Source organism: Carassius auratus, unplaced genomic scaffold, assembly GCF_003368295.1.
Source record: "Carassius auratus strain Wakin unplaced genomic scaffold, ASM336829v1 scaf_tig00025783, whole genome shotgun sequence".
Taxonomy (NCBI): domain Eukaryota; kingdom Metazoa; phylum Chordata; class Actinopteri; order Cypriniformes; family Cyprinidae; genus Carassius; species Carassius auratus.
Window position 1 is genome coordinate 45,001 of NW_020525457.1, and position 20,000 is coordinate 65,000.

General features: G+C 36.6%; 1 protein-coding gene across 1 annotated transcript in view; it reads right to left on the reverse strand.

The window, feature by feature from the left end:
* LOC113078488 (transcription factor 4-like) overlaps positions 1 to 20,000 on the reverse strand; it is a 115,374-nt gene that overhangs the window by 18,048 nt on the left and 77,326 nt on the right. Inside the window, 5 exon segments of the mRNA XM_026250787.1 lie at positions 2,016 to 2,094; positions 2,651 to 2,721; positions 3,734 to 3,869; positions 4,541 to 4,674; positions 7,969 to 8,074. Coding sequence (XP_026106572.1) covers positions 2,016 to 2,094; positions 2,651 to 2,721; positions 3,734 to 3,869; positions 4,541 to 4,674; positions 7,969 to 8,074 — 526 coding nt within the window.

Genomic DNA, 20,000 nt, shown 5'->3' on the forward strand with positions numbered 1-20,000 from the left:
TATTATAGTTAACTAAAACTGAGCATTTATATTTAACATTTTTGTTACTTGAAATAAAATAAACATTAACTGAAAAAAATATATAATTATAAATATAATTATAAATTGTAATTAAACATATAAAAATATAAAAATACTGTAATATATAAATATTTTAATAAATATTAAATATATAATGTTATATGTAATTATATATAATTTTAATTATATTAAATTATATATTTTCATTTTATAATTGTATTTATATAAAAAAGTGTGTGTGTATATATATATATATATATATATATATATATATATATATATATATATATATATATATATATATATATATATATAAATGAATCATTTTTTTGTTTAATAAATAAAAATAAAATAAATGAATAAAAATCACCAAAAACTGGATTGTAGACCTATTTAAAAATGACAAAACACCAAAAATGTATTAAATTGTAAAAAATGACAGAAAATATAAAATATAAAAATGAAATAGTTTGATTCAAAATATTAATTTAATTATAATAGCATCTAAAATTACACTGCATTGAGCTACTATTACAGTTTTTGTTAATATTTTGGATAATATTCTATTTTTAGATTTTCTGTTTTCACTTTAATTTGAAAAATTCTATTTTTATTAGTTTTATTTTTGGATAAGTGTGTAGTTTAATTTTATTTTTTTATTTAAACTAACTGAAAATGAGAAATGCTGCCTTGAAAACTAGCTGAAATAAAAATATTATTTCATTTTTTATTTTCTATTTTATTTTCAGTGCTTGAATCTTTGAGGTGAGATCCATGCTTGAGGCCTAATGTTAAAACGTTCCTCTCGTATCCTCTGAATCCGTATTTTCCCGTTGATCCGACTCAAATTAACAGTTTTGGTCCAGTTTTCTTCAGCTTTTCTTCATGCTAATAACAACTCGCTATTGACCTCTTTTTCAAATCGTAATTCTTTACAGAAACATGCCTTCCCTGGATTATTAAACCTCATTTCCAAACGCTAATTAGCACATAATTACAGCCACATTCATGTGCAAATAAATTTAGCATGTATCCGCGCCGCCACCAATGAGAAAATGATTAAATGAGTTGCTTAAACTTCTGTCGCATGTTTAAGTTTAAATATTAATTTGCACATTTAATGGATGTCGTCTAATGACTTTGGCACTAGGAAAAATAGCAATTAAGCGGTGGTCGTTTCCATGGCGACGCGAATAATGACTCGTTAATCAGGTTTTGAGATGAAGTGTTTCCGAGTTTGAACTGGATATGAAGAATAAAACATATAAAAATATTTCAACTTCAGCTATTTTTAATTTATGTTTATATTTAATTAATATTTTTATATTTTCATTTAAAGTTTTAGTAATTTATTTATTTTTTTGTCATTTTAATTAGTTTTTTATGGCTATATAGTTTTTTTTAATAAATTTTAGTACGTCAAGTTAAGCTACATAAAAAAAATATTTTTTTATTTTAAATGTTTTTATAAAAAAAAATTATAGTTTAATAGTATTATAATTTTTTTATTAGTCTTGTATTAGTTTTTGTTTTAATATTTTCTTTATTTCTGTTTTCTTTTTAATTAAAATTTTTTTTTAATGTTTTAAATGTTTACATTTTATTTAAATATTTTTTTTTTTGATATTTCAGTATAAGAATATACAATAGAAATACAATAAATATTTGATTACATTTTTGTTAAAAGGAATTTAGTTTTTTTTGTGTGTTTTTGACCTTTTTATGTCCATGTATTGTTTTCTTTTTTCTTTTTAGTTATTTTGGTTTCATGTTTTCTTTGAAACTATCTGAAATTAAATTAAATACTTAAAAAAATAACAAAAGAAAAAAATGCTTTTTAAATGTTTTAATTTAATTTAACTCTTTAAAGCTCACACACACACACTCACACACACACACACATACTCACTCACACACACACACACACACACACACACTCACACACACACACACACACACACACACACACACACACACACACACACATGTGTTACCTGTGAGTGAGGGAGGAGATCCCACAGGAGTGGATGGGTTAGATGAGAAGCTGTTATTGGTGTGATCAGGGGAATAGATCTAGAAGCACAACACACACACACACACACACATCATCATCATCATCATCATCATCATCATCGTCGTCATCATCATCAAGCTGAAACATCATCAACCCAACAGGAAGATGATTTCGGAAAGGCAACATGAAATCACATTTAGCTATTTACTTTATAAATAAATGTCTCTGGTCTTAATGAGTTTATATCTGATAATTCAGACTTTTATTTGAATCAAAATTTGATTTTATATCTCAATCCTGACTTTTATTATCCAGTTTATATCTCAAAATTCTGTTTTTTTTTCCTAATAAAAATTTTAGTTTATATTTTGGACAGATAAAAATTGAAAAATTTAATTGCAACTTTTTATCCCACAATTTTGGCTTTACTTCTCAGCATTGCAAGTTTATATAATTCTGTGGTTATATTTTGCAATCCTGTCCCGTGTCAGAAACAAGTTTTCATAACTTTTTTAACACATAAAACTCAGAAGAACATCATTAGATGAGTTAAATGTACCGTGAATGTGATTTATACTTAGATTTAGATTTTTTGCATTAGACCTGGTCACTCACTGAAGCCAGAGCCTTTCCTAACGCGTCTCCCGTCTGTGAGCTGCTTCCCGCTCCGCTCGGCGCTCGATTCACTGAAACACAACACATTATAGAGAGTTCAAACCCCTGCTCATTCAAACACACTCTAGACTACAGTGCTGACTCATGTAAATGTCTATACAGAATACACATTTTTCTAGTATGTGTATAGAGTAGAAATTACAGAGAAATTGTAATTTGTCATTGTATTTTTTTAAATATTAAAAAAAAATATATATATATATATAACAATTTCATGTAAATTCAATTTTGAACCCTAAAGAACAAGAGTTTACAAAATTAAATTAAATTAAATTAAAATAAAATAAAATAAATTAAATTAAATTAAATTAAATTAAATTAAATTAAATTAAATTAAATTAAATTAAATTAAATTAAATTAAATTAAATTTTGGTAAATGAAAAAGAAAAAACTACTGTAAATGGCTGAACAACAACAACAACAAACAAACAAACAATAAATAAACCACTGAGAACCACAGTTTAGAAACTTATTGCTTCCTTAAACTATTACTTAATCAAAAAATTTTTAATAAAAAAACAATTTTATATAAATTTATTATTGAATTCCGAAGAACAAGAGTTAACACAATTTAATTCTGTTGATTTTTATACATTTTTTAATTACATTTTTTAATTTAATTTAATTTCCAGTTTTGGTAAAAATAAAAAATAAAAAATTAAATAAAATCCAATAACAACAACAACAAAAAACTAAATGGCTGAATCCCACCAAAAACAAACAAACAATAAATAAAACCTAAAAGGTTGAGAACTACTGACTTCATGAACGCCATGAAAACATTTTGTCCATGTCATTGACAAAGCTGATTTTAGATCTGACAGATGGAGGAATGACCAGTGCTGCTCATCAACAGATTAGAAATAGTTTTTGACTAATGGCAAAACCAGTTGATTAATCACTGTTAATCACTATTAATGCTGTTTGGAAGCTAAACCTGATCTCCTGTAGCTCCCTTAGCTCCTTCTCATTTACTATCCTAATATTCCTCTTCTGTTTTCCTTGATTCAGCAGTGACTCACCCATGACGCTGTCCGTCCCGTTAGTGGAGGCGGAGCAGGACGCCGTGCTGTAGTGATTCGTCCCGCCGCTGCGATGGAAACTGGACATGGGAGGAAGACTGGGGTTAATCTCAGCTGACGAGTGTGACGGGTAACTCTGAAAAACACAGACAGAAAGAGTGTTATTGAACTCAAGAGACAAGGCCATCGCATTCAAACACAGATTGTATGATTTACTGTTCATATATGATTATACACCTAGATATTTGTCATCAAAATCATTTGAAACTCATCATACCCCCTAAAAACTACTGAAATATGAGGTATTGACCATATAGTAGGTAGTAAATTAAAAATTTACTAAAAATTTAATTTATGTATTTACCAGACGCTTTTATCCAAAGCGACTTACAGTGCAGTCAGGCTATCATTTTTTATCTATCATGTGTTCCCGGGGAATCGAACCCCCAACCTTGCGCTAGCTTGCTTGCTAATGCAATGCTCTACCAGTTGAGCTACAGGAGCACTGTTGAGTTTTTAATAGAAAACAAACAAGATTAAAGAACCGTTGACTTAATTAATTGGACTATATTGAAGTGTTTACATTTATGCATTTAGCATACGCTTTTATCCAAAGCGACTTACAGTGCATTCAGGCTAATTATTTTTTTACCTAACGTGTTCCCTGGGAATCGAACCCACAACCTTTTACGCTGCCAACACAATGTTCTACAACTGAGCCACAGGAACACTGTTGAGTTTTGTGCACCTACATTACAAACCCAAAAGGCTTCTGAACTAATCTGAACTAGTTGAACAGAAGCTCACGAGTCTGTCGTGTGGATGCAGGCCGCAGTAGCTGCTGCTCTGAGCGCTGTGTGTGGAGTTTCCCAGCATGCCGTTGTATCCGGGCTGGTTCATACTGCCGGACGAGCTCCATGGGTCTGTACTGTGATGACCGTCTGAAACCACACATGAAACACACACACAAAGCATATGAAAAAAGCAAAGGTCTTGATTTCTTGATTCTCATTGGCTGATGCACTGGATGTTGGTGGATGTTCTGTTCTAGTGTTTTAAGCTGTTGCCATGCAGTTGCTAGGGTGTTTTGAGTGTTCAGACCGTTGCTAAGGTGTTTCAAGTGTTTTAGGATGTTATATGTAGTTGCTAGGGTGTTTTGGACAGTTGCTAGGGTATTCTGAGTGTTTAGACAGTTGCTAAGGTGTCTTGAGTGTTTTAGACTGTTGCTATGTAATTTCTAGGATGATCTGAGAATTCTAGGTTCTTGCTATGCAGTTGCTAGGGTGTTTTGGGTGAATAAGACGTTTACTAGGGTGTTCCGACTGTTTAAGGCTTTTGCTATGCGGTTGCTATGGTGTTTGGGGTGGTTTGGACAGTTGCTAGGGTGTTCTGACTGTTAAATGATTTTGCTATGCAGTTGCTAGGGTGTTTTGGGTGAAGAAGACGTTTACTAGGGTGTTCAGACTGTTTAAGGCTTTTGCTATGTGGTTGCTAGGGTGTTTTGGGTGGTTTGGACAGTTGCTAAGGTGTTCCGACTGTTTAAGGCTTTTGCTATGCGGTTGCTAGGGTGTTATGGGTGGTTTGGACAGTTTCTAGGGTGTTCCGACTGTTTAAGGCTTTTGCTATGCGGTTGCTAGGGTGTTTTGGGTGGTTTGGACAGTTGCTAGGGTGTTCTGACTGTTAAATGCTTTTGCTATGCAGTTGCTAGGGTGTTTTGGTTGAATAAGACGTTTACTAGGGTGTTCCGACTGTTTAAGGCTTTTGCTATGCGGTTGCTAGGGTGTTTTGGGTGGTTTGGACAGTTGCTAAGGTGTTCCGACTGTTTAAGGCTTTTGCTATGCAGTTGCTAGGGTGTTTTGGGTGAATTAGACGTTTACTAGGGTGTTCAGACTGTTTAAGGCTTTTGCTATGTGGTTGCTAGGGTGTTTTGGGTGGTTTGGACAGTTGCTAAGGTGTTCCGACTGTTTAAGGCTTTTGCTATGCGGTTGCTAGGGTGTTCCAACTGTTTAAGGCTTTTGCTATGCGGTTGCTAGGGTGTTTTGGGTGGTTTGGACAGTTGCTAAGGTGTTCCGACTGTTTAAGGCTTTTGCTATGCAGTTGCTAGGGTGTTTTGGGTGAATTAGACGTTTACTAGGGTGTTCAGACTGTTTAAGGCTTTTGCTATGTGGTTGCTAGGGTGTTTTGGGTGGTTTGGACAGTTGCTAAGGTGTTCCGACTGTTTAAGGCTTTTGCTATGCGGTTGCTAGGGTGTTATGGGTGGTTTGGACAGTTTCTAGGGTGTTCCGACTGTTTAAGGCTTTTGCTATGCGGTTGCTAGGGTGTTTTGGGTGGTTTGGACAGTTGCTAGGGTGTTCTGACTGTTAAATGCTTTTGCTATGCAGTTGCTAGGGTGTTTTGGTTGAATAAGACGTTTACTAGGGTGTTCCGACTGTTTAAGGCTTTTGCTATGCGGTTGCTAGGGTGTTTTGGGTGGTTTGGACAGTTGCTAAGGTGTTCCGACTGTTTAAGGCTTTTGCTATGCAGTTGCTAGGGTGTTTTGGGTGAATTAGACGTTTACTAGGGTGTTCCGACTGTTTAAGGCTTTTGCTATGCGGTTGCTAGGGTGTTATGGGTGGTTTGGACAGTTTCTAGGGTGTTCCGACTGTTTAAGGCCTTTGCTATGCTGTTGCTAGGGTGTTTTTTGGGTGGTTTGGACAGTTGCTAAGGTGTTCCGACTGTTTAAGGCTTTTGCTATGCAGTTGCTAGGGTGTTCCAACTGTTTAAGTCTTTTGCTATGCAGTTGCTAGGGTGTTTTGGGTGGTTTGGACAGTTGCTAGGGTGTTCTGACTGTTAAATGCTTTTGCTATGCAGTTGCTAGGGTGTTTTGGGTGAATTAGACGTTTACTAGGGTGTTCCGACTGTTTAAGGCTTTTGCTATGCAGTTGCTAGGGTGTTTTGGGTGGTTTGGACAGTTGCTAGGGTGTTCCGACTGTTTAAGGCTTTTGCTATGCGGTTGCTAGGGTGTTTTGGGTGGTTTGGACAGTTGCTAGGGTGTTCTGACTGTTAAATGCTTTTGCTATGCAGTTGCTAGGGTGTTTTGGGTGAATAAGACGTTTACTAGGGTGTTCCGACTGTTTAAGGCTTTTGCTATGCGGTTGCTAGGGTGTTTTGGACAGTTGCTAGGGTGTTCCGACTGTTTAAGGCTTTTGCTATGCGGTTGCTAGGGTGTTTTGGGTGGTTTGGACAGTTGCTAGGGTGTTCTGACTGTTAAATGCTTTTGCTATGCGGTTGCTAGGGTGTTATGGGTGGTTTGGACAGTTTCTAGGGTGTTCCGACTGTTTAAGGCCTTTGCTATGCTGTTGCTAGGGTGTTTTGGGTGGATTGGACAGTTGCTAAGGTGTTCCGACTGTTTAAGGCTTTTGCTATGCAGTTGCTAGGGTGTTCCAACTGTTTAAGTCTTTTGCTATGCAGTTGCTAGGGTGGTTTGGGTGATTTAGACAGTTGTTAGGGTGTTCTGACTTTTTAAGGCTTTGCTATGCGGTTGCTAGGGTGTTTTGGATGATTTAGACAGTTGCTAGGGTGTTCCGACTGTTTAAGGCTTTTGCTATGCTGTTGCTAGGGTGTTCCAACTGTTTAAGTCTTTTGCTATGCAGTTGCTAGGATGGTTTGGACAGTTGTTAGGGTGTTCCGACTGTTTAAGGCTTTTGCTATGCGGTTGCTAGGGTGTTTTGGGTGGTTTGGACAGTTGCTAGGGTGTTCTGACTGTTAAATGCTTTTGCTATGCGGTTGCTAGGGTGTTATGGGTGGTTTGGACAGTTTCTAGGGTGTTCCGACTGTTTAAGGCCTTTGCTATGCTGTTGCTAGGGTGTTTTGGGTGGTTTGGACAGTTGCTAAGGTGTTCCGACTGTTTAAGGCTTTTGCTATGCAGTTGCTAGGGTGTTCCAACTGTTTAAGTCTTTTGCTATGCAGTTGCAAGGGTGGTTTGGGTGATTTAGACAGTTGTTAGGGTGTTCTGACTTTTTAAGGCTTTGCTATGCGGTTGCTAGGGTGTTTTGGATGATTTAGACAGTTGCTAGGGTGTTCCGACTGTTTAAGGCTTTTGCTATGCTGTTGCTAGGGTGTTCCAACTGTTTAAGTCTTTTGCTATGCAGTTGCTAGGATGGTTTCGACAGTTGCTATGGTGTTTAGAGTGTTTTAGTCTGCTGCTGTACAGTTGCTAGGTTGTTTTGAGTTTTTGTCAGGTGTGTGTGGTTTACCTGGCATAAAGAAGGAACTGGGAAAGCTGCTGCCCGGTGCTTTAGAGGACGGGTAACCTGGTGAGTCCCGGTTATAATCGGCAGTGCTGGCGGACGGGGCGTATACCTAAAATACACACACAACACGCCGTGATCAGGACGACATAGGACTCAAAACATTCTTTCAACATGCATTTCACTGCACATTTTTATGCCGTGCATCAAGATGCATCAGAGATGGAAACGGGGTGAAACTCTCGTGTTTTCAAAGTGTTGCAACACAATAATTTAGTGCAAATGTGAGACGAGCAGCTGCGGTGGATCAGTGATGACATCAGCACACAAACAGAAGAGCATTCCTGTTGGAAAGCTGTGCTGTAATGACTAGCAGCAACGCTGAGAACATGCCGGATGGGAATACAGAGCTGAGATACACGCAGCAGATGTGTGAGGACAGAACGACCCTCAGAGATACACCTCAAAACACAAGAATCCCAGTCTAGATCTCCCTAAAACTAAATATTTTCTCCTGGACTGAATACAGAACAAATGGAAATGGTGTAGTTTCTGATGAGAAACTTTGATTTTTTTTTTAAGGAACTGCAGGTGAAAAATCTGAGACAAATGCAAATGAAGCTCAACTAAGAACTTATGACATCTCCAGAGCTCAAGGGTGAAGTTTGAGGAGTTTTATGGAGAACAAGAGACTTCAGCACAGATGGAAGACTTTACTTTCCCATGAAGCATCTCTCTCTCTCTCTCTCTCTCTCTCTCTCACACACACACACACGTCTGTGAAAGAGATCAGGCTGTGACTTAAGCGGGTTTAAAAACATGGAGATTTTGTTCTGGCTGGTTCGTTTCTGCACCTGTCCACGGTTAACACACACATCTCTAAGTATTTGAAGTGTTTTTTATGTTATTGCTATGTAGTTTCTATGGTGTTCTGAATGATCTTAGGAAGCTGCTAGGCTAATGCAAGTGGTCAAGGTGTTGCTAGAGTGCTCTGAGTGTTACAGCCAGTTGATATGCAGTTGCTATAGTTTTTTGAGTGTTTTCAACTGATGCTATTAAGTTGCTAGGGTGTTTTGAGTGTTAGTTGGTTGTGATGTTGTTGTTAGGGTGTAATGAGTGTTTTAGGCTGTTGCTAAGCAGTTGCTAGGGTATTCTGAGTATTTGTAGGCTGTTACTCTGCAGTTGCTAGGATATTACAAGTGTTCAAGGCTGTTGCTATGCAGTTGCTATGGTGTTCCGATTGTTTAGTCTGCCACTCTGCAGTTGCTAGGGTGTTTTTTTAGTGTTTTAAGCTGTTGCTATGCAGTTGATATGGTGTTCTGAGTGTTGTAGGTTGTTGCTATGCAATTGCTAGGGTATTCTGAGTGTTTTAGGTGGTTTCTATGCAGTTGCTACGGTGTTCTGAGTGTTTAGTCTGTTACTATGCAGTTGCTAAGGTGTTCTGGGTGTTTTAAGCTGTTGCTATGAAGTTGTTAGGGTATTCTGAGTATTTGTAGGCTGTTACTAAGCAGTTGCTAGGTAATTCCAAGTGTAATAAGCTGTTGCAATGCAATTGCTAGGGTGTTTTGAGTGTTGTAGGCAGTTGCTAGGGTGTTTTGAGTGTTTTAGGCGGTTGTCATGCAGTTGCTAGGGTGTTCTGTGTATTTGTAGGCTGTTACTATGCAGTTGCTAGGACATTCCAAGTGTCCTATGCTGTTGCTATGCAATTGCTAGAGTGTTTTGAGTGTTTTAGGCAGTTGCTAGGGTGTTCTGAGTGTTTTAGGTGGTTGCTAAGCAGTTGCTAGGGTGTTCTGAGTGTTTTAGGTGGTTGCTAAGCAGTTGCTAGGGTGTTCTGAGTGTTTTAGGTGGTTGCTATGCAGTTGCTAGGGTGTTGTGTGTGGTTTCTAGGTGTTTCCTTCTCAGTGATCATCTGGGCTGTATATGTGACTCAGGTCTCTCCTTCATTGTGATTTGGTTTCAGGTGTTTTCTAGTTCAGCAGGTAAAAACAGTGCATCTGATCACTCAGTAAAATAGCAGTAGATCCTCTTCAACAATCCTTGATGTGAGGAATCATTCATGTCTGGAGCTCAAACGCTGCGGGAGTGAGTCTGTTTACTGCAGCAGATCAGGAGCAGATGGAGCGAAATCAGAGCAGTCACGAAAGCCACAACACACACACACACACACACGGTCTCGCCCCTCACACCTCATCAGTGTGACCCGCTCACTGCACCTGTGCTGAACTGACCGGCAACACACACACACACACACACACACACACACACACACACAAACACGCAGCAGAACACACACTTAATCTTTTCAACATCACAACCAAAACACAAACACACAATTAAACACTCCTCCTGAACAACATACAAGGTAAAACAGCTGATGCATGTGTAAAATAAACACTTAACAAACTAGCAAACTAGCATTCTTTCCCCTTTTTTTCTGAGAAATAAACAGAAAGAGAGAGAGAACGAGAGAAAGACATACGGAAGGAAGCTGGACTTTGGACTTCATTCCTTCAACCTGCAATTTCCATAATGCTGTACAGATGTGGAACAACATCAAGAGCTCCAACACACACTTACACACACACACACACACACACACACACAAACACACACACACATACACACACAAACTGGGGTCTGGCTTTGCCATCAAACACTAATTTATTCCATATGAACCACAGCGAGAGCACACACACACACACACACACACACACTCCCTGAGGAGAAGCGGCTTCCTGTAGCTTGATCAGGGAAAACCATGCAAAGACAAGTGCCTCCCACAACAGCACCTGTGACTGTGTGTGTGTGTGTGTGTGTTTCAGGTCAGATGTCAATACAGCTATGAAACACTTTACACACACAACTAATGGAGAGAGACACATAGAACACACGCACACGCACGCACACACACACACACACACACACACACACACAAGCCGAGGGATGAGTTGAAACAAATCTCAGTGATGATCAAACACATGGCATGATAAACATGGCTCATATTGAGAGCAGAATATTCTGTTAAGAAGAATGACAGGTGGAGAAAACACACACATGCACAACACATCTGGAGCCGATCAAACACACAAACAATCACACACTCAACGCTAACGAACTTCATACAAGAATGAGAGGAAACAAAGAGATGAGAGAGAAAGAACAGAGCACAATTCAGTGTTTATACTGAGGAATCAGTTCAAGATGAGAGACACACACACACACACACACACACACACACACACACACATCTGATCAAAGACACCAAAGCTTTTAAATGACCTCTAATTACATTAAAATAAACCTGGACAAACATGCACAGCTGAAGAGAAAAAAGAAAAGTAATAAAAGTCAGTAAAATAATATACATAAATGTAAAAAATAAAGAAAAGAAAATAATGAACAAAATATAAAACTATATTAAAATAAAATAACAATTACATTAAATTAAACAATTACACAATTAAGAAGGAAAGAAACAGGAAAAGAAAAATATCAATATTTAAATATCAAATGAAATATAACCTAAAAAAATAAAATAATAAAATTGAAAGAAAAGAAAGAAAAATTAAATATGAAAAGGAAAATATGAAAATATATTAAAATATTAAAACAACTACAAGCTAATAATGATTAAAAAGAAAAGAAAATTAAAAGGTGTGTTGAGCGCAGTCGTGTTCGGGTCTGAGGTCGGTGACCTGTGTGTGTGTGTGTGAGTGTGTGTGTGTGTGTGTGTGTGTGTGTGTGGGCATCTGTGATGTGATTGACAGCTCGACAGTGTGGCCTTGCTGAGTGTGTTGCCATAGTGATGTCAGAAGAAAGCGAGTCAGAACTGAGCGTGTGCAGCACAGATGGAGCCGAGAGCATCCGCTCCACACTTCCCTCCATACTCTCCATCTATCTGATGCTTTACTCTTCATCCTCTCTCTTACACACACAGAGATCCAGCAGCTTGAGGCCGTGTGTGTGTGTGTGTGTGTGTGTGTTCTCTGGTACAGATCAACAGGATTACGTGTTGAGTACTGTGACATTACTTTCTTCTCTTCTTTTCTGACTTGTCTTTGTGAGGATCGACAGCAGTGCTATGTTCTCGATAAACCCTGTTTGATTACTGTGATTTACTGCTGCTGGAGCCCCCTAGTGGAGATCAACACACACATTTACATATATACACACACACACACACACTCACTCACAGACTCACTCAATCACTCACTCGAACGCACACACACACACACTCAGTCACTCACACACATGCATATACACTCACTCACACACACACACTCACTCTCTCACAGACTCGCACACACGCACTCACACACACACTCACTCACTCACTCGCACACAAACACACACTCACTCACTCGCACATACACTCACTCACACACACACACACACACTCACACACACACACACACACACAAACACACACTCACTCACTCGCACATACACTCACTCACACACACACACACACACACACACACACACACACACACACACACACACACACACTCACACACACACAAACACACACTCACTCACTCGCACATACACTCACTCACACAGACACACACACACACACACTCACACACACACACACACACACACTCACACACACACACACACACACACACAAACACACACTCACTCACTCACTCGCACACAAACACACACTCAATCACTCGCACATACACTCACACACACACACACACACACTCACACACACACACACTCACACACACACACACAAACACACACACTCACTCACACACACACACACACACACTCATTCACAGGAAATTTAAATAATGCAATGAAGTAAAAAAAATATGAAACTGATGGTATTCATTGAAGTGCATTCAAATTTCTTTTGCATACTATAATTCCTGCTGCAGTATATGAATATAGTAATCAAAGTCCTGTGGTACAGATGAAAACAGCACATGTTTACTGATCTGAAGCGATCAGCGTGAGAGAGAGACGTGGCATGTGTTTATAATGTTTCTGCTTGAGTCAGAACAGATGAAGAGATTCTTCTCATCTCTTCTGCACTCCATCCATCCTGAGATCATCTGACCAACATCAAACACAAGTCCATCAGGAGCCCAGCTCTGAAGAAATCACTGCCATTTCACAATGTCTTCTATCAGATACTTTGAGCTACATAAATGCTTACATTTATGAATTGTTTTACATTAAATATTTTACTAAATATTAAATATATAATGTTAAATGTAATTATATATAGTTGTAATTATATAAAATGTATACATATATACATATATATATATATATATATATGTATATATATATATATATATAAATTTTATATAATTACAACTATATATAATTACATTTAACATTATATATTTAATATTAAGTAAAATATTTATATATTACAGTATTTTTACATTTTTAATATGTTTAATTAAAATATATAATTATATTTTATTTATACTGTATTTTCGTTTTTTAAAATAAAAATTAAAATCTGTCATTTAAATAATAAAAATATATAATTTATCTTGAGATGGGAGAGTTTGCAAAAAATAAAAAATAAAATTAAAAAAAATGAAATAAAATAAATCTTCGTGCTTAAAATCATACAGAAATCTCTTTTTCCAGATGAAAAGGCACCTGTTTCCACTGAGCTTTAATCCAGCATACATCGCTAGAGCTGTCAAACTGACCACGCAAACAGGAAATGACACGCATACGTCCCGTCCAACCCCACAGACTCATGGGTAATGAGAGCCGCTCTGTGCCTCTTTCGCTTCTACAATCAAATAACTGAACGAAAGCACTTAAAACACACAAACACCTCGAGAGAGGAAGAGCGGGACGACCGGAGAGAAAAACGAAAGCGTAAACATCCCAGTCAGTCTTTCATCAGATTTTCGGGTACTTTCAGGGTAATTTAGATCATTTAGAGGTAGTTTTGCATTCTGTTTCAAGATACAGACTATTATTATACAACACACACACACACACACACACAGGGGGGTTGTTGGATCTTCGCTAAAGGCTCTTTATTATTTGTGAACCCTTTCAAGGTACAGAGCTTTTGGCAAGTGACCACAGCATTTCTAATTTAACCTAATTACTGCCAGATGCCTCGATCCACACACACACACACACACACACACACACATACACTCCATGTGCAAACAGGCCAAAGGAACGCACAACTCGATAAACACAACAGATGCAACGATGTATATGGTTTATGCTTCAGTTCTGATGATGAAAAACATGATAGCATAAAAAGAATATATTGACGAAACTTTATAATATTATAATATTGAACCAAATATAAAATTAAAATAAAACACATTTAAGTTAAAAATAAATAAATAAAATAAAATAGTAAACTATTAAAATATTAAGACAAGTATTTAAATATAGCATTAATAAAATAAATGTAAATGAGAAAAGAAAGAAAATGAAAAAAAATATACAAAAAAATATGAAAAATAAAAATAGTAATAAAATATAATTTTAAAAATATAAAATTTTAATAAAATAAATTTAAATTAAAAGAAAATAAAAATGATAAAAACTAGAAGAAAAAAAGAATAACAAAAATAAAATATTAAACCAAATATATAAAAATACAATGAATAAAATAAATGTAAATTACAAAAGAAGTGAATATAATAAAAATATTAAAACATTGAACTATATTAAAATAATTAAATAAATGTAAACAAAAAGAATAGAAAAAGACAGAAATAAACAGTGATGCTTCGCTTTACAAGCACCACTAATAACATAAAAGAAAAAGAACACAAAGTAAAATATCAAACTATATTCAAATATTGAATGAAATATAAAGAAAAGAAAAGCAAGGTGTGTCAAGCGGGGTCTCGTTCAGCAGATGCACACATTCAGAGCGAAACACGATGGTGTGTGTGTGTGTGTGTGTGTGTGAGATCCACAGGAAGTGCTCGAGGAGAACATGAGCGGCAGAAGATGGCTGTCATCCAAACTCATCACCATGGTGATATTCTAACGGCCCTTTCATGGGACCCAAGAATCCGATTGGTTCGTCTGGAGACAGCGGTGGAATCCGATTGGCCGGTTGGGCCCAAAGCGTACGGATTCGGAACCTTCAGACAGAGCCAAATAGAATGTTCCGTCCCATTAAGATCCAGTGCGCTGGATAATTCCCTGACATTCCATCAGCGCCGCGGATCTGATCCCAACCCCAGCGGACGGATCCCACCACAACCTGCCAAACCAATTTCACAGGATTACCAGGAAAGATTGTGGAAATCTGGAAAGGTTTAAGCGGGACTCCAGGCGAACGGTGGAAGAGACACCTTGGGAAACAAAAGTCAACTGAGGAGCAGATGAGACGAGCGTAATCGAACGATTGTGAACGAGGATCCTGTCCAGCAGTCACCATACATAATCAACTGATGCTAATAATTAAAAAAGGAATTAAGAAAGGAACACACAAACACACACACACACACACACACACAAGCAACTGTTCCAGATATAATACGAAATAAGAGAGCATTCTGACATTATTCAACACCAAATGTCTTAAAAATGTCCACAAACCCAAAAAGTATTATGTTCAATCAGCGATTATTGCAAAGCAGATTTAAAATATGCATGTAAATATGGTTTAATTAAACATGAAAGCTTGACATTTTATAACTTTAATGTGCAACAAGAGAACACATTTATAATTATTTCTATGGGAAACATATTCTGTGTATTTTTCACAAAAACATGTTTTTATAATGCATGTGAAATGAAACTCTAGGAAAGTGAATGCACAAAGCACACCGCATACATCAGAAAGTTATGGTTTATTTTATATTGCCAACGAAATAATATAGAATAATACAACATATTTCTCAGCAAATATTGTGTATTTAGGAGGAAAATATTTATGTTACACTAAAATAAATTCAAATCGTGCAACACACAAATTTGCTTAAAAAATTTAGTTTCACTGCAAGATTTGAGATTTATTAAATTCCATATGCACCAAAATAACATATTTACATATTATAATAAAACTATAATTTATTTCTTTATAATTAAAAATGATAAAAGTTAATATAAAAATATTCAAATGTATATTTTTTTATTTGATATTTAAATATCTTAATTTATATAAACGGCAAAATATACACATTTTATTTTATATATGTGATTTTACACAAAATATTTACATGAAACTTAACACATGAAGTGATACACTTCCATGAACACAGGAGCCTTGTGAAAGTTAATTTATTGATTTATTATTATGCAAATTATGATCATTAATTATTAGTTTTAATTTGATATTTTCATTTGATGCAAAAAAAATGGGGGGGGGGCATCTCTCATGTGCACTGTATGCCACCGCCGTGACCTTGTGACCTCACACACACACACACACACACACACACACATGCAGAGCCCCATATAGTTTCATGTGAAGGGTCTGTAATGGTGAACATATGGACAGAACGGCACTTCATACGGCCGGATCACAGACGCATTATTATTAAAATAATAAAACCACCAGGATCAAAGACTGATTACTTCAACATTGCAAACTTGTGGCCGTTTTTCCCTGCTGCTATTTTAGATCGGGATTCAGTCGGTGTCCAGCGCATGTGTGTGGGTTTAGCAACAGTTTTGCACAAAATTGTTCCTAAAACAAATCTGACAAAATATCTATCTAATCTCAAAATTATAACTAGCCGTTTAGTGTTCAAGTGGTAGAGCACTGTGTTAGCAAGCGCGAGGAACACATGTTTGGAGAAAATTGTTAGCGTGAAAGCAATGTAAGTCACTTTGGATAAAAGCATTTGCTAAATGCATGAATGTAAATGATAAAAATATTAAAAATAGAAATGCTGATCTTATAGACAGTATAAAAACATGTTTTGAACAGTGTGTTTGGGTTTAGGTACAGTTTTGCACAAAATTGTCTTTAAAAATAATTAAAATCTGAAAAAATATATATCTTATCTTAAAGATAAAAACATTCATCTATCATGAAGAAAAAAAGAGAAAAAAAAAGAAAATGCTGATCTTTCATACAACAGTATAAAATGTATATTTCAGACACATTGTGTGTGTGTGTTCGGCTACAGTTTTCCATCAAATTGTTTCAAAAAATAATTTAAATCTGACAAAATATCTACCTTATCTTAAAAATAAAAACATTCATCTATCATGAAGATAAAAGTATTTAAAAAGTAAAATGCTGATCTTTTATACAGTATAAAAACACATTATATTTCAGACATAGTGTGTGCGTGTGTGTTCGGCTACAGTTTTGCACAAAATTGTCCCTTAAAATATATTAAATCTGACAAAATATATATCTTATGTTAAAGATAAAAACATTCATCTATCATGAAGATAAAAATATGTAAAAGGTAAAATGCTGATCTTTTATAGAGTATAAAAACACATTACTTTTGAACACAGTGTGTGTGTTCGGCTGCAGTTTTTACCTAAATTGTTTCTAAAAAATAAGTCAAATCTGACAAAATATATCTACCTTATCTTAAATAAAATAAAATAAAAATATGTTAAAGATAAAAATTCTTTAAAAATAAAATCCTGATGTTTTATACACAGTAAAAACAATGGTCTATGGTATGCCCTCGTTTAGCTGAACGTGTGTGTGTGTGTGTGTGTGTCTCTCTCTGTGTGTGTGTGTGTGTGTTTAAAATCTGACCTATTTTTATGCTAGAGTGTCTTAAACCAGCTGGACACAAGGACAACGAGACACATAAAAGCACACGAAACACTCAAAACAGCAACAACTGACTCTGAAACCGCTAACAGTGCTGCTCACACATGACGAATAGCTTGCATGTTTCTTCTTTTCTAAAAAAAGCTTCTTCTAAATGATTAAATGCAAAAACAGGAGTGTCTGTCCGCACATGAGAGAGCATCGCTGTGAATCGTTTAACGTTCCCGTGAAAACAACCTGCCGTTCTGCGTATGCTTGGCACAGAAAACGTTTGGCAGGAGACGAAAACGAGGAATAATAGAAGAACAACCAAACATGCAACAGCATCTAAGAAAACTGAGAAATAATAGTTTGGACACCAAAAACTGGTTTGTTTTGATGACTACGATTCACTAACTTGGAAAGTTGTAGAAATTAAAATGCATGGCAAAAAATAAAAAAGAGAGAGAGAGACAGACGGACAGAGAGAAAGAGCGACAGGAGATGCTCTAGAAGAGTGTGTCTCTCTTTCTTTCTCTCTCTCACACACACACACACACACACACACACACACACACTTTCTCCCCGTCAAACCCCAAAGGACAAACCCCAGTCATCCCGGGAATGTCAGGGGTCTCCGTACCACCCAGACCTCTTCTCGACAGATCAATAAGACTTCACATAATCTCTGGCACACACACACACACACACACACACACACACAGTTGTGAGATCGTGGAGGGCAGGACTCGAGGGAAACACACACAGTAAAGCATTCAGGATTCATCATCTGTTTATGCTAAATCAAATCTATCTATACGTCATAGCTATGCTTAGTTTTTCTATTTTGTCTGTTGTCAGTTGAAAGTGTGCTCTTGTTCTTAACAAAAGCACAGATTCTTTACACACAAGGACAGATTTAGCATTCCTGCTTCTCAAATGATCCATTTCAGCCACATTTGGTCCGACTTGAAATGCTGCGTAACAGAATAGGATTATATTAATGCTGTTTGTGACAAACACCGAGTGTGTGTGTGTGTGTGTGTGTGCATCGGCATTCGGATAGAAGTAATTAGAGTGCTGGAAAAACCTGCAGAAACTATTTATAATTTTCTAAACATCTGGTCAATGGATTATACATGGACAGGTCATGAATAAATAATTTACAAATACAACTCCACCCCTCCATACACACACACACACACACACACACACACACACGCGTTTCATATTTTAGATTTAACTAAAAAACACAAAACAGATAAATAATACCTAATTAATATTATTATTGTCAGTTGTTATATAATAATTAGTGCTGTTCAGTAAAAATGCAAGCTTTTTTGTTGGTAAAACCAATTACGCTGCACAAACATGAAAAAGATTCCAAACTAATATTTTGAATGAGTTTAGATGAATTGTAACCAAGTTTAGATACAAATGTAACCAAAGGGTTATTTGAAAAACAAGTTTTAGTTCCGAATGACTAATATATTCCAGGATGAATCCGCAGTGTCAGAATTCCGTGTTCCGGTGTTTTAAAGAGTGAATCCCGGCGTGAGAGCTAATTAAACTAAAGGAGTCTTAGCATAACAATGCCGAGCGTCCGGCGCGGTTTGTGAACAGGCCTTTTGTTTTTTTGTGCAGCTCTTTTGTGGATTCATTAGTCGACCCGACATCCTCCTCCTGCTCGACACACACACACACACACACACGAGTGGAAAACAGCGGCGGTGGACGGATGGACGGCCAGGTCAAAGAATTTGTTCTGCAATTTTTTAACTGTTAAAACAGCAGAATAAACAATCACAGCAAGATCCCTGGCAGCAGATCAAGACGGGCACAAAGCTGCAAACCAGACACACACACACACACACACACACACACACACACACACACACACACACACACACACACACACAGGCGAATGCATTTGGTCCAAGGGAAAGTCTAACTTATCATCACCCAGCAAATATTCCCTGATGGCAGGAATGCCGAAATTCAGAGAAATGTAGTTTTGTTTCATGTGCAGCATTCACATAGATGTCACTAAATGTGCTACTAAAACGACTCAAATCAAAGTAAAAGAATCCGCTTTACATGAAAACACAAATGCAAATGCACAAATAACGTAAAGACTTAAAAAGGCCAAAGATAAACCTGTAAAACACTCAAAAAAAATGAATTCTAATTTTTTTGTTCTCCATTACAACACACTAAAATGAAAACGCATTTACTTGGAAACGACCCGAGGACAGGCCTTCAGAGATTCACACGAGCTGAAATCGAGCTGCGCTGACCACTGCGTCACGATAAATAACATCTGCGACGTGTCAATATCTCTCTG